Source organism: Symphodus melops (assembly GCF_947650265.1).
Source record: "Symphodus melops genome assembly, chromosome: 6".
Classification (NCBI taxonomy): Eukaryota; Metazoa; Chordata; class Actinopteri; order Labriformes; family Labridae; genus Symphodus; species Symphodus melops.
Window position 1 is genome coordinate 15,273,971 of NC_136696.1, and position 16,747 is coordinate 15,290,717.

The window sequence follows — 16,747 nt, forward strand, 5'->3', positions numbered from 1 at the left end:
AATATAGATCCATCACGATTCCTCATTCTGCGCTGTTTATGGGTCAGCACTGAGGTGAAATGAGTAACCTTGGGGCCAGACGGTGCCCCAGCAGGCTGACAGCCATGCTGTGGAAACCACTCCATTCTGCTGTCTCTCAAAGTCATCGCTGACGCATCGTATCCCACGGCACAATAATTACTGACACACAAATACTCAGTCTCACACTGCTACGGATACAAATACACAACAGGCTGAGCAGCACCCATGCAGCCTGGTGGTACAATCTGGAAATTGGACTCATGGTTCAACTCATCATGAGCTGTGAGTCCTGCTTAAGTATCTTTGAGCTGACCACTGAAAACGTTATTACTCACTCATTGTAAGTCACAAAATGATGAGAACATCACCCAAGTGCTTAAAATGTAAAAAATAGCATAAAAAGAAGTGGTTAAAATACATAATTCAGACCACAGTAAAGGTATTCAACAGACATTCCCTCAGTCATTGACATTCAGCTTGAGCTCTGCTAATGTCAGAGGGACTTTCAAGATTCAAATTATTCCAAAGTGTTTGAGGTAAATGTCAGCACACAATGAGAAAATGTTTAAAGAGGTACTGTTGTAACAAACGGAGCAAACATATGTGATTCATCATAATCTCGCTCTTTTTTTCTTTTCATGAACATTTTTATTTTGCATAAATATGCAGAATCTGTCGCTTGGGACCTGATTTTGGTTTCTGAACTGTTCTGCTTGTTTTTTTGTTGTACAATAGTTTACTTGCATTTCTGATGGCTTTGATCAGTGGAGGAAAACAATCCACGCAGAGTGAAAGATGTGGAACACGGTCTGCCGTTACGAAACACAGGATCCATCGGCTGTTATGTAGTGACTGTTCAGCTCTAATGAATGTCTATGAACAGGTAATCATTGCATTCAAGTGCAGCTTACTGGGCGCTCTTAGTTGTCCTCTCTCAACCCTCAAAACCAGGGGTTCCCAAACTTTTCATCCCCTGACCCCTAAATAAGGTGCTGGACACTGGGGACCCCTACTTTTCCTGGATGCAGTTAAAACATTTAACATTGCACAAGCCCGGGTAAACAACGTAGACAGCCTTCACGATGGACAAATCCTGGCATGTTCTGGCTGTATCTGACTGAAATGACAAAATGTAAACCACAAAGTCAGTAAAGTAGTTGTCATGTTGTCCATGTTGCTATCTTGACCGCACATTCCTTTCATTTTTGGGATTTTCATGTTTGCCAGACCAAACTTGAGCAAGCTTCAGAATTACATAAAACCATTCATGTGCCGTATTACAACTTTAGGTAAGAGTCCCAGTTGGTCCTGGATCAGTGTGAGTGTTAGGAAATGGTAATTATAACTTATTTTGGAAGACGTAAAATATCGATTTGATAATGTTTATATGTAGTCTCATTTTGATAACTGGTTAAACATTATATTGATAAAACTTAAATTATCGTCCAGCCTTCGTTAGATAAAGCCTCAAAACATTACCAGATGGATAAAAATACTTTTCATCAAAATCCACTTTTTAAAACAAAAGGAAATTCAAATTAAATGAAGGGATTCAGGTTTGAAGGTTTTCTCAGACAAAGGCTTAAAGCACATGTCTATTTATTTCAGTTAGAGGCTCCTTTGTTCACTCACTTCCCAAGGACTCAGTGCACAGTCAGGCAGACTGTTCAGGAGAGGATCCCATTATGCTTTATCACTTTTTTTTTCAAACCATCCTTTAGCCATGGGCAAATTTGCTTCAGGCACAATTTGTATACAACATTTCATAATGGTTGGTGTGTCAGTTGTATCCATGGTTACCACTGAACTTTGTGTGTACAAGTGTGTTTTGTGTGCAAGTGTACTCACAGCCATCATATATGTCAGTGGGGATGTGGACGGCCGTGTGGTTGTGGTCGGTGAGTCGTCTAAATAACGAGTCCTCTTTAAAGTCTGGTCGGATCCTGTATTTTCTTCCTTCTGTCTCATTTGCATCCAGCTGAGGGCGGGGGAAAAAAAAAATCAAGATGCAGACTGTGATGCTGACCGTGGGTTCAGGATATCATTCAAAGCCTCTTTTATTCTGTTTGCTGAAGCATCATTCCATGCCTGAAAACAGCTTGTGGGTTTAGATAAAAGCACAGGACATTAAAAGACAGTCTAACTATATGTCCTCATCAACTCCAGTCTGATGGGATAATGTCATCGCTGCACTTTTCACAACCTCCCAGCTCGTTTAGGAAAACATAGCATCACTGAATCTGCTCAACGATATCTTCTTCTTTTTTTTTCTCCTTCTTATCGGTTTCTCTTGGGAAGAGAAGCAGCAGACAACCAGATTGTCTGTGCCCCTTGTGAAGATTTATTACTTATGCATTCGGCAATTTACATCAATGAGAACAGCACAGGCAGGGAGATATATGAAGAAAAGCATGATGAGAAATGGAGGAAAGTATGCAAGGTGGAGAGCTAGTGAGGTGGCGAGAGATGCTGTAGAGGAGGAGGGAGAGAGAGAGAGAGAGAGAGAGAGAGTGTGCGATCAGTTGCTTTCCTAATAAAGCAACAGCGTAGCCAGCTCATACATCTCATCTGTCAATTAGAGGAAAAACGTGGCAGAAACCTCTTCACCTGCGAGAGAGGCGGGAAGGGGAGGAGGGATGACGGAGAGGAAGATGCTGTGAAAGAAAAGCCTTGAGAAGAGGCAAAATAGAGAGGCAGTGCACACAAAAAAAGGTTGAAGCAATGATAGAAAGCTGGGTAGAGAGCAAAAAAAAAAGATGGGAATATGTTGAATAAGAGAGGGAAAGTAGAGTGGAGGTGAAAGTGAGGATGAGTGTGTGTGAGAGAGAGAGAGAGAGAGAGAGAGAGAGAGAGAGAGAGAGAGGATGCCTTATAGGAAAAAAATATATTACTTGCCTATGTCTGAGTGTGACCTGTTTGTTTGTGGAGGCTAAAACGGAAAGAGAGCAAAGAGACGGAAGGAAAACAAGGATACTTACATTGTCTTTGGCATTGTAGTAGGCGATTTCATCATCCTGTAAACACAGAAGCACAAACATGACCGTGGCTGCACTGAAGTTTAACATTATTATTTTATCACCAACTGTTTGATCCATTTCTAAACTATCCTTTATATTGCTGGCGGACAATTCCATTAGTTAATTCCCCAGTTTTATGCTAATGCAGAGACTGGTCCTTGCTACCGGTTGAGTGAATACTGTAAAGGTTGGGTGTGCAGACTGTGTCTGTACACCTTGAGCCATTTGCAATGCTCCGGGGAAGCATCTTAAAGCCGTTGAGAAAGCAACACACAGCTTCGACATATTCATATTATTTGTGACACATTTTTCCATGTCCACAGCTTGACTCTCTGTTACAATTGTCTGCAAGTGCAGCACTTGGTGTCAACTAAAATGAGAAGCATAATGCATCATTACACAGTGTTTAATGCGCATAAACTTATTTAGTAATGGAGCTGTAATCACTGCTAATGATGACACACAGACAGGCAGACAGACAGTGTCTCCCTGTGTTTAACCAGCATAAATCACCCACATTTCCACAGTTGTAATTTGTATGTGCTTTAGCAGTATTTCAAAAGCGTGTGTCTACATTTTGTGTCCCTTTGTTACCTCAAACTCGTCTCTCCACTGATGCTTCATCTGGAAGTTCTCAGCAGCTGTGGCCAGTTTCTGCGGAGTGAAATATGACAGTCATTTAGATCAGAAGCTGCACAAGGTATGCCTCCTTCACAGCATTGGTTTAATTATAGAGAACTTGAGCGAAAGAGAGAATATGCTAAAGAGCACAATGGAGACCATCCCTGAAGTGATTATGATCCCAGTCGCAGCTTATACCACAGAGCTGACATGGTTTTACAGCACTGTCCGCTAAAGGCCACATGGTAGAGAGTCATAATGTCAGAATGAAAAGGTTGTCCTGCAGAAGATCAGTGTGTGTGTGTGTGTGTGTGTGTGTGTGTGTAAGAGTGTGAAAGACAGAGATATGAAGAGAAAAAGGGATCACTCAGTGATGTTAGGTAAAGTCAAGTACAAATGAATTACAAGCTAAAGGGCTGTCAATCAAAATGACACAACGACAGAACACGGAACAAAATTCTAATTAACCTCAACTCTGCTCTAAACATCTCTCCAAAATGCATACATGCTCTACCTGATGAGCAAAACTGAAATAGAAAACAGCACAACAAATGATTTGACATAGTAGCAAATGTATTCCACAGTACAACTGATAAAAGAACAAGACTCAACAGTTCATATGTACTTCTCTGGGAACAAGTGAGTGCTTTATTTCCTCTGCAAAATATTTTATGTTCAACTGAAACAGCAAGCTTTGAGATTGCACCAAAAAGTGGGTGGAAGCTTTGGAACATTGTATTGAAGACTACCACTGTCAATGCAGTAAGATCATTTTTATTGAAACATTTTGACCCAAGGAGTTGCCATGCCTACAGAAACTTTCATACTGTTAAAAAAAAAGAAAAAAGAAAGTTTTTAGAAAGACTTCCTGTTGGTGATGGGCTGGCCGATGCATAGATTGTGGCTGCTGGGTTAGTTGTATCTTGAAATGGTTTACAAGGTCAAAGTCAAAAGAACCATAACTTTTACAGTAATGTCGGCCAGTGATTGGCAACTCGCGGTCCAAAACAGCCACGATCACTTCTTTAAAAACTTCTGCATCAATGAATGCTTTGTCTTGCCGGGTGAGAACCCACGCTGCTTTAAGGGACGTCACTTTTTGCTGCGCTGTGAGTCCTCGAACCAGGGCCTTGCTGCTGTGTGCATATCAAGCTGTTAGTGTGCTAAGTTTCTGCTTCCGAGCCTCTGTCTGTGAGTCTGGGGAGGATAAACTTCTCTGAAGTTTCCATGCTTTGTTTCGTGGTGCCTTCGGATCTTATTCCTTGCAAACTGCAACAAACTCATTGCAGATGAGACAGACTGGCTTGGAATTTATAAAATTAGGTAGGATGAAGACATACTTTTCTTTCCACTCCTCTTTGTCCGTCCTATCAACTTTTATTTTCATTGCTTTTTGACAGTGACATTTTTTTTCTTTCTAGCTAGCGAACTCTAACTCTCTTACACAACGTTATCTCAGTTTAAAAACAGGATCCGGATGTCATGTAAGAATAGGCTGCATGATGAAGTGATCAAAGACAGCAGCTTTATTATTGCCAGGTCTGTTTCATAACGCAAACACAGTGTTGAGCCAAAACAGTAACACAGTAATAACACCCTGTAGCTAATTCATTCTTTTTAAATAAATAACTTTATTAAATTACGTTGTTGTACAAGATAAAATAATATAGATGACATTTTGTTTTAAGTATGAAAGCCAGGTTTGCCTGTTAAAGATGTAATCTTGGCCCGCCATTGAGTTGTTCATAAAAAAAATTGCCCCGAAGCCAAACTGAATTGCCAACTCCTGATGTAGGCCAATAGCACGAGTGATATACAAACACAGCACAGCAGTGAACACACATTTGGGTCTGCACAATTTATATGAAAAGGGTTTCTATTATTTGTAGATCTTCAACACAGACGCTTGAAATTGTTGAATTCATTGTGCCTTTTGAAGAACTCCAGTCTATTGACATTGTAAAGTTGATGTTGTTTTTTTTGATAATTCTGGTTTAATGTTCATTTTAACTTCAGTGAAATATTCATGGATGAACTGATGTTGAAGTTAAGGTCTTGCCATCAACCTACTCAACTCACCTATGCGCACAGCTCTACAATCATCTGCAATCAAGCCAGTATAATATCCTCTCCTGTTCACTCAGACACTGCCAGATTGTTCTTTCCCTTTCATTCTAGACTTTCCAGCAGCCACCATTGGATTGATTACCCGCCCGGTACCCACTCTACCAGCCTCTGACCACCGCACCTTGTCACTCTCCTGGTAAACATTTCAGCTTTCTGTCCCTGACATCGTCTTCTGTCTCTTTGTTCCTGGATATTGTCTTGGCCTCTCCTGGGCTGTTTGACGTTTCCCAGCGTCGATCCAAGAGTGTGAGTTTTTAAGTGTGCTATCCTGTGGATCACTGTGGTTCAGTGACTGCTTCTGTGTGGCCGCACTGGCCCCGAAGTGTGGATTCTTACCTGCTGGCATTTCCGGCCTGGTTCTGACTTGTCTCCCGCCTGAACCCTGTTGGATTGTTTGTCATTACAGTCTGCTTTCATGGCAAACCTGCTGCCTCGTTGACCACATCCTCAGGCTGCAGCACTGTGTTGAACTTTTGTGTGAGAGTTTGTCTGTTGCCTCTGGGCCTCACTTATCTGTACCAGGGTTAGATCAGAGCAGCCAGTGCTCCAGGACCATTAGAAAGACTATTACAGCATCTAGTCGAAAGATTGAACTGAACAGAGCTGATATTCACCTCTGTCACTCTGTATCAGTCAAGACCTTAAGTAAAAGGCATTACCTTCAAGTCTTATTTAGTCCGTTTATAGTTGGCAGATTACACAATCGAAAAAGAAAAAGATAGACTTTTAATCAAAGTGTAAGATTACATCACTTGTTGGGAAACATTTTTTTTTTTCAAATAAGTGTTAGAGGGTCAGAATAAAAGAACAGTAAGATCCTCAGGCAGTCAGCAAGCAGAAAAAAATGGATACTGACACTTTCCTCCAGGACTGTGTATATGTTCAACCGCTCAAATCCACACAGATCAAACCTTAGCCCTGGCCTGCCCTTCTCTGACTGTACTGTGCTAATGACAACCCTGTGGAGGAAAGAATTGCCCTTAAAAAACTCCCCCATCCAACATGCTGATTTCCTTCGACAGCAAAGTTACCACAGAGCATAAAAAGTCCACTTAGAGATATATGATTATGAAATAACTGAAGCTATTGGAAGTGATGAAATAAACTTTTGTAGAGCAGAATCTATTTCCATTATCCATCTGTTGGGCTTTGCAAGTCGGAGAGTATAACATAAGGCGTGTTGGTCCTGTGCGTAAGCAATAATTGGACGAGATATTCATAGTAAAGGTCAGTCTGTGCTTTTACTGAGTATGGCTATGAGTGTGTCTGTGCTATGACCATGTGTCTGCTGTCAGCAGTCGTTCATTCTTGATCAACAGTCTCGTCTCTTTGGCCTCCAGTCCTGGGCTCTGTTCCAGACCTGTCTCCACCTCCTCTGCACTGCCTGTCGCTGCTAAAAATACTCTCCAATTTGATCCATAAACACACACTGACACATTATAGTGATCACAAAACTATTATGTATCATGTTGACCATGTATAACAACACATTTCACCATCGCATCATCTGCCAAATCGTATGTTTGGTTTTTTTTTTTAGTGCTCAAATGTTTGGTGATGACGCTTCCATGACGCATAAGCAGCGTTCAGACAATGTATGAGTCAGTCTGGAGATGAAAATCTCCAATCTCCTTGATTCAAATCAATAGCTCTCATTTCATTGTTTAGCAATCAGACAGTGTCTTGTTCGAATCCATATTACCTTTCTTATCATCATCTTCAAGATATTGTAGTATTTTCTACTTTTAAGTAATGTTAACAAAATCTAACACTTCTCGTGGTCCACACCCGGTTTGCTTCAAGCTACAGATATATTGGTACCCCCCTTTTCTTCTCATATTCAGCAGCTGGTAAAACGTTTTATTTTTTTTAACTTAAGAATCAAATCCTGCCTTTCCTTTGAGTCCAAAATGAGACTGCTTGCTGCCACTTTTACATCCGTGCTAGTAGACTGTGGTGCGCACACAACGTCTCAAAGCTTACATGCTCTGGACATCAAGTCGCTTTGAGGTTTATCATTGATTTTAAACCATCACCTTTGATGTACATGCACATGTTGGATCATTGTCTTCTTTGTCTAGGCTTCAATTAAAACAGTTGCATGTGCTTATTGACAAGGCTATTTTAGGTCTACTTCCTTCATGCCTTCTAACCTCCATCAGACAGAGGAGCACAGGGATTTACAATCTTCGAATCTTCCAAATGTAAGAACTGAAATGGTGGAAAAAACATTTGCTCCTTTTAGTTGGAACAACTTAAATTAACATGTGGACATTTTGGGAGCTTTTAAAGGGGAATTTAAATGACTAATAGGCAGGGACACCTGGCTGTGGATATCTGTCTGAAGTGTTTATGATGGTAGATGATCAAGGCAAATATTTCAGGGTTGTTTTTTTTTTTTTTATTGATTTGGTATGTCATGCCATTTTATTGTATTACTGTGTATTATGTTTACATGTATGGCTGTTCATTGTCAGTCAGACACTTTGGCAACTGAGCTGCTACCCTGTTTGGACAGAAAACACTGGAAAAAATCTCACTGAGCTGATTTAGTTTTCCTGGTAAAATGAAGACGACTGAAAGTGTGTGATTCTGGTACTTTTAAAATAAAATAAAAGTATGTGGGCTTGTTTCAAAAGAATTCCTAACATGCATAGGGAAGGTGTTCTTCTGCAATTGTTGCTAAAAAGGCCCAAAACACACAACGTTGATGATCCATAAAGACTTTTGTTTCAACAAAATTACTGTCAAAATCATCTCTTATAAAACCCCATTTTTTGTTCTTCTGCTTGGACAATCCTGATGTGTAACCTCGATTCATTCAACACAGTCAGTTTAAAATCACTGAAGCTTTGAATTTTAAAACACAAATGTGGTTATATGTCATTCTTTAAGGGTTAAGGAATTAAGGACTAATAATCCAGACGAGTGGTCCACCTAAGGGGACGACGTTTCTTGATGGAAGGGGCTGGTTCACACAATCATGCCATTCCTTTCATGTCAGCTAATGTCAGTGTTGCATCGCATCAGGTTAATGTCACTGAGTTTTATTGCTCAGGCGTGAATTCATTTATTGTCCAATTTGCAGAATGGTGGTGCTTTATAAACACAAATATGCACAGACACGCACTTGGGGTTGCAATGACATGTGGATATTGATTACTGATCTCTTCTTTGGTTGGCTCTCTCAGTAGGATGTTGTTAGTGAAAGAGCACATCAGTATGTGCAACAGCTTTTAAATACTTGATACAACATGCATGCTCTTGAAGTCTTTGTGACATCAATGGAGAATATAGGACCACAGCACTTGTGACCCTTCTCCCGCTCACGCATCCGGTGTATAAGTGCAAACCCACACACACATACATGCACTTCCTGAGAGAGCAGACCGACTGGGTTGTTAAAAAATTCATGACAGGGCTTTGACGAGGCTCCTCTCCCCTCTGGGAGATACGGGGGAGGGTGAGGAGGGTGTGTTAGAGGAAAGATACCTAATTACTCCTCTTTTTCCCCCCCCTCTGTATCCCTCTCCAGCTCTCTCTTTTGTCAAACACACAGACAGGTGTTCCCCCCCACCTGAAAAAGAGCAAGCCACAAGAAAATGGTCTTTAAACTACAGAACTTTGGTTTGATGAGGCGTCTCCCTGAGTGACAGCTAACCTCACTAAACTGGCATAACAGTTCATTACACAGTGACGGCAAGTTGCTGTTTCTGCCAATTTGATTAGGAGCCAGTGTTGCTCAGTTGAAACGCACAGATTTAGCACTACAAGTGCTCAGTTATGGGAGTGCATAACACACTCCCCGTAGCTTGCTTGATCTAACTGCTCATTAGTCTCCCTCTGACTTATTGTAGTATAGATACCCCAGCTCCACACAGTAATGAGTCCACTCTGTCACTAGATGACCACTGGAGATATGATGAGAGCCACCGCTCCCCCAGCAGCCCTAATGGGGGAAGAGGGATACATAGATGCAGAGAGGAAATGGGAATTGGATACATTCATAGAAAAAAGGCGCAGCTGTGAATGAGAGTTGTAGATTTCAGTGGAAATGTTCTATATTCTGTATTACTTATAAATAACAGATGGATAAAGAATAAAACAATAACATATATCCTATCTTCTGTTCTCTTAGAAAGGAGAAAATATATGATCAAAAGGAATTATACAAATCTAATACAAGGTGGGAGGAACACCAAATCTCATTTGCCTGCAATGTTTTTTTTGGTTTTTTTTGCATGTGATTATCTACATCTTAATCTCTTTTAAACACAAAAGCAGCCCTGATGATGACACCAATTAAATGATTTTTTCTGTGATAATGAGTTCATTAGAGATGTTTTCTTGAGCTGTTACATGTTTCTCGTTATCTTGGGTAGACAGCTGATGCATCCATCGGAATGGATTTATTTAGCTTTCATCTTTATCTGGAGTCAACGAAACGTGTGTTTTGGTGATATCAGAGTCACTTTCTGGAGATCTAGAACCTGCTGCGGAATAAATACCAGGGGTCCGGCAGGAGAAACTCTGGGTAAAGTCCAAGCAAAAAAATGGCTGTTTGCTTTCACACACGCAGTTCCACCTGGAAATATCCCGAGTTTTCTGCAAGTGTGAAAGCCCTATATGACTGCCCAGACCAAGTCATGACTTGCTGCTATTTCCCTGACTAATAATGTAAGGTAGCCTATTTTTTTACGTTTGTTTTTTGCTTCTTTCGCTTTGTAGAGGAAAGTTAAAATCTTGAGAAAACAACTATTCATATTTGAAAATCAGTCCATAAAATGTATAGAACCATGTCTGCTTCAGGCTTCTAATCCCAAAAGCCATGTAAGGCAGAAAGTATAATATTATCACTTCATGCTCTTTCCACTGATGTATGAGGTCATTACACTGCAGCCAGAGAGCACAGAAAACATCCAGAGCCAGGCTCAGTGTTGGATGCCAGCGGAGTCCTACCTGCTCACGCCTTAGAGACATATTTCTGCCCCGCTCGCTTAGTTGTCATTCTGCCAGGGCACCCCAGCAGCCCACCATGCATTTAGTGAGAAAGCAGAGTACAGCTTAAAGGATAGACAGGGAAGATGAGACAGGCTCTGCTAAACCTCACAGAGCCTCCCAGACTCCCTCAGTGTGTGTGCGTCTGTGTGTGTAGGTGTGTGTGTGAATGTGCGCGCGTGCGTGCGTGCGTGTAAAAGCTCCACACGCCTGAAATCAATGGGCCATTCAGAGCACACAGCCTTCTCCCCCCCCCAGACAACAAAGCAATACTCGCAAGAGTGGTAACGGCCTAAAAGATCATTAACACCCACATTCAGCCTTATCTTTCCTCTGCTCGTTTCTGACAACGTGTCCACATTCATCGATGCTTGTTACCTACTCCTCATAATGAGTCCCAGCTCAAAGGGATGTGGAGAAAGTAGAAATGGAAGAAATGTAAAGGGTCAGTACTACAAACATAAAAAAGAAGGCTTAAAAAGCTCCCAAAAAAACAAAACAAAGAAAGGCAGACGGATTAACAGAAAGGCAAGTCCAAAAAGAAAAACAATGCTCTGTCTCAGCGTTATCTAAGTTTTGTATTGTCATCATTAAAACTTTGCTTATTAAATGCTCGGTGGGATAATAAAGACAGATATGCGGAGGGTGCATGGAGGTTGTTTGGTACACATCGAGGGAAGCTTTCTCAAGCAATGCATTAGTTTGTTTCCTTTGAAAAAATACATATGGTTTCATCCTCTCATGTTTATGTCTTAATAATGTGTTTTGTTTATTATGTAGCGAGGAAGCAATGTTAGTGAATGAAGGGCATGAAACAAGATGAACTGTTAGTTAAACAAGAAACAGACCATATTTAATATGGAATGACCAGCAGAAGAGGAGACCAGAGGAAGGGAATACAAAAGAGCATGGTGTGAGTGCGAAAGAGGTCAGAACGTCTGAAGAGGAGATGATTTCAAATTCAGGTGTGATAGAGAACTGTGGCGAAAGGTCATGAGCTGGACACAGGGGAGGAGAGATACAGTAACTTGGAGATGCAGGGCTACAGAAAGCAAGAGGTGCACGAATTGAAGGGGAAGGGAGGCACGATGAGAAAAAGAAGAAAAAAGAAGAGCATGAGACAGACAGAGCAGAGGTACATGCAGCTGTGAGAGCCCAGGGGAGAGCCTCGCTGCTCCACACAGCTTCTCGAGGCCAAAGCCTCCGATGGGAGCAGTAAATCCACAGCTGCTGTCTGTTTTATTTGCTTTCTTTGGCTGTTTTTTTCTCTCGTGTACTGCACATATGTGTGTAGATTACCACTTTTAAAAATGTACAGTCTGCCATTTGTTCAGATTGCTGAGAGAAAACAACTGGATTTCTTCACTATTCAAACACTGAGTTGTAACTTGTTAAACATAAAGAGAACATAATTGAACTGGTCTAAAAACATAACACATAATCCCTTTACTGGGGAGTTTTGACATACAAATGTAAAGAGAAACTCTCAAGATAAAAGGTTTAAAAAAGAAGCTTGTTTGGTTTGCCACTCCGAAATCTAAATCTGGTGTTTAATTCTTACCTTGTACTTCATTACATTTTGTTTTCATTTTAATTTTAATAAATGATATGACATTAAACGAGCATTCAGAGAAATTAAAACATAAAGGAAAACTAAAAGACTAAAACACATTAAATTTGGATGTACAGTATGTGCATGTATGCCAGTTGCCAAGCCATACATGCACATTCAGTATAGTTCATATGCACATCTGTTAATGTCAATGCTTAAAGAGAAATGACTAACACACTTGTAATGTAAATTAATAAGAATTGTAAGATGATGTTTATTTAAAAATATTTAAATGATTAAAAATGGACTACACCAATGGTACTAGGGTAATGGGGCATGTCTTGTTGTGGCAGCCGCCATCACAGAGGATGTTTATTATTGCTGTGGAAACACTGAGTGTTATGTCAAAGACCACTACACAAGGAAACGGTAGCTGTGACTGAACATTGCTGAACTGTTGCTGTATGCTCTGCTTTGATCAAAACATTAATTTACATTTACTTGGATACATCGTCAGTAATGCCATGTTTTGTTATGGTAGTATTGATTGAGAGCCCTCTGACAGTGGAAATATTGATTCTTCAATACCTAAATATCATTCAACCAGAGGATCATTAAGTTGTGTACGTCCTCATATCAACTTACGTTCTAATTCACATGGTATTTTTTTTCATTCCATGTTTAATTTACAAGATCCTTTCATTTTTAGTTAATTAAGCTTTTATATTTGAAACAGCTGTTATTTCTTTAATATTTGCTGCTCAAAAAACACGTGACAGTTGTTATTCTTTATCCTGTCCAGTAAATTTCCTTATAGTACAACTTTAGGTTTGTTTGTTTTTATCCACCAAAATAAGAAAATCATTTGTAAGTTCTTTAACGGAGTTCCCCCAAAATGCACCTCCAAGACAGGACTGCCCCAGAGATTTTTCCGACCTAGCCGTTCACATATGCACCTCACAGCTGGAGACTATCTCTGTCTGACGGGAGGGGGGACATAAAATGACAAAGTGGAGGTTTTGGAGAGATATTGCATGAGCGCTCATTCTCTCATTTATTTATTTTCATGTTTGTGCCTTGACACACATTTGTAATTATTGTTAGATTTTACTATTACATTCCCACAGTCATACATTTTTATATTTTACCCGTGGATCAATCTTTTTTCTTTTCTTCTTTTTTTTTAACAAAAAAGGTAACCTCTCACTTGGAAGAATGCATCTTCAAACATTTTTCATTATTTAGAGACATTTAGAATCCTATTATTTACTTAAATCATAGAGGGAAGCGTCACAATCTTCATTCTAAAAATTTCTGCATGTCTGTTTAATAAATGTTGATCACTAAATTGGATACAAAACAACTTAATCTTTTGGCTGTAAAAGACTGAAATGCAACTGTGAGCATGTTGGGTTCCAGTTTGGATTTCTTCTCTCTGAATGCATGAGACACTTGTCCCTGGCTTACCATAAGTCTGGTTAGAATTTCCCATCTGCACCGCTCCCTCTCGGTCCCCCTCTCTTTCTCCCACTCCCTCTCCCTTCCCCCGTCTATCACATACACGCACACAAACACGAATGCAAGCACACACAGTGACACATGCAGACACCTCTTGTCTGTTTAATATGATCAACACAGAGCGGAGATGGAAGGTTGAGTAACATCTGCTCTCGAGACTGAAATATCTCTGATCGTATCACAGCCTCCGTTCATTACTGTGTTAAGACAGCGCACATGCACACACAAACAGGCACACATATTCATGAAAATATCATAATGTCACATCTTGTGCTCATTATTATAACATTGTAACAGCAGGCGACAGATTACTAAAAATATGGTCCAACACCTGGGGCACAAAGATTGAAGTTAAGACACACTAAACACTTAGCTGCACCTGTAAATGAGAGAACATGATAACTTTACTGCTGACGGTACAAAAGAGACACATGTAGAACATGTGAATATTAAGGTGTTGATGGAGGATATAGGAGCACATCAGTGCACACACTGAAAATAAATGATGCTGAATTTGCATTGAGAGGTGTTGTCTGAAAGGCTTGTTAGTTGCCATTTGGGTTACAACAACAACACCTCTGGTTTCCTCCGTGCAAATAATTGCAAAATGTTCTGTAACAGCCTCGCCCATCCTGATGTTCCTCTTTAATGTAGACTTCAAGGTGAAATCCTGAATAGAAAACTGAGTACTTGCAGAATCCAGAGTGGTACAAAAATAGAAAACTAGCTCTCATTGGACAAACACTGCTGGGTAATGGAAGACAAAAAAAACAAAAAAAAAACATGAGCCTAGACATATAATGTTTTATTATGTGACTATTACAAACTGTGAATTTTAAAGACATATTTTTCAAAACAAAATTCAGTTAGTCTCATCTTTTTACTGAACCCACTGCTAAAACCGTATTGAGGAATTTCTTGATGAGACAATATTTAATTTACTTAAGTATGATGGAATTGTTAATGAGTATACCAGGCCTTTTTTATACTTGGTCATCAAGGAGGACACCATAAATCTGTTATTTATTCCAAGACAGTGTCTTAATGCCTATACTGTATAACTGAATATTGCTTTATTTCAGTGAACAATGCATATGCAATATTTGCTTGTATGGAGATCTTATTAAGGTCTGTGGCAATACTGGGAATGTTGAGACCTTACTGAATTTACTGGTTATTCTGACAATGTCAACAGAGTAGGGGAAAATAACAATGGCAGACGGAAGTATGCTGGGCATACTGACATGCTGTTTGTGGGATGTAAACTGAAGCAAATTATGAACATGTAAGGAAGAATTATGCTGTATTGCACTGGTTAAATAATGTGTGTAACTAAAGTCTTTAACAAATGAAAAAGATGTTGATGATGAAAATAATGAAAACATGAAGGCATGTTGAGGCTGGACATGCAGGGCTAAGGACATTGTTTGTATTAGTGCAACTTTATTTCCTTCATTGCTTTTTGGGTTATATGAGAAGACAACTATAAGGCCGATATTAAAGTCAGCATTACAAAGTAACTGTGTGTAACAGCGTGAACTATGTGGTAACATTAAGAGCTGAAAAATGAAGCCAGCGCTGATATGCCCCAGCTGAAGTTCCTTAAGTGGCCACTTGAGGCTGTCTCCCAAAGAAAGTCAATCCCTGTTTTGTTCCATATTGAAATGCCCAACTTTAAAGTGGAATTAAACCGATTTATAGCCTGGTACAAATTTAATTCTGGTCTATAGCCATTTTCCCCATTAATAACACCTGAGCAGGCAGCTTTTATATGACTTACCCATTTCATTTATATTAAAGCTTAAAGCAATGTTTAATTTGGGGTGTGGCTTCCTTGAGTGACAGGTGGATGCCTCTGGCTGCTATGTCTAATAAATCACTACTCCAGCAGCTAAACCACAAATAGAAACTCATTATGCAGAAACAATGTGGTTAAATATCTAATTAGCAGCTTATGAAAAAGCCTTTGGGCAAAGACTCGTTCTCTTTGACAATTTAGCAATTTAACAATTTTGCCAGTCCTTTGCTACTATACGCTTCACTAAGGCTGAACGATTTATCGTCTTCTGATCGAAATCGCAATTTAAAAAAAAGCGATCACGTGATCGCCAAAGCCGCGGTTTTTGGCAGTGCTTCTCCTGACTGACCCAGGAGCTGTTGTGTCAATTTACACATACACGCTGTCTATTCTGCCCCTGTGTGTGTGCGTGACTTCTTTAGCCTGATACACAGCTAACAATTTTCCTCCAATAAAGAATCCAAAGTTTCTGTGTCCAGTCTTTAACAAAGGAAGCACTGTAAAACTAAACAGACATCAAAACATAAGTTATTCATCTCATAATATTACTAAACAACCAAAAAGTCCGCTAGCTTGATGCTAACGTCGATGAGACTTTGACTAGGAATGCTAGCGGTTAGCATCGCAAAAGTATCAATTGTTGTTATCTCGCGTTGTAACTTTATTAAACATACTCAAAAGAAACAACGCAAGATCTGAACATGAAATGACGCTCACAGGCAAATGTTTCGGCTGTATGGCTCGAAGGAAATACAGAGACATTGTTGGCTTCTCTTGTTGCATAACTTCTGTGATCTAAGTCACCTACGGCAACCCCAAAGGCACAAAATACATCAACACTTATGACCAGATTTCTGTCAAACTGACACTAAAAACAAGAACATCACACCGTCTGTGTGTTTCTTCTTAATAAATAAATCTGAAATCAATTCTTAACTTTAGTTTTCATTCTTGTAATTTAGAGTTATGGCATTTAAAGTTTTAACAGGTATGATGTAATTTTCCTGTCATGTTTGTAAATGTTACTGTACATTGAGAACATTGCACAAGCTTGATTTGAAGAAAATCGTGATCAAAATCGAAATCACAATTTCT

The 16,747-nt window shown here is 39.8% G+C and overlaps 1 protein-coding gene across 2 annotated transcripts in view; it reads right to left on the reverse strand.

Annotated features, from left to right (window-relative positions):
• LOC306825432 (voltage-dependent calcium channel subunit alpha-2/delta-1) overlaps positions 1-16,747 on the reverse strand; it is a 60,725-nt gene that overhangs the window by 32,289 nt on the left and 11,689 nt on the right. For both annotated transcript variants that reach the window (XM_079346198.1, XM_079346197.1), the window contains exons 4-6: positions 3,633-3,692; positions 3,000-3,035; positions 1,870-1,999 (exon numbers count right to left, since the gene is read on the reverse strand). In XM_079346198.1, coding sequence (XP_079202324.1) covers positions 1,870-1,999; positions 3,000-3,035; positions 3,633-3,692 — 226 coding nt within the window. The remainder of the gene's footprint in view (positions 1-1,869; positions 2,000-2,999; positions 3,036-3,632; positions 3,693-16,747) is intronic.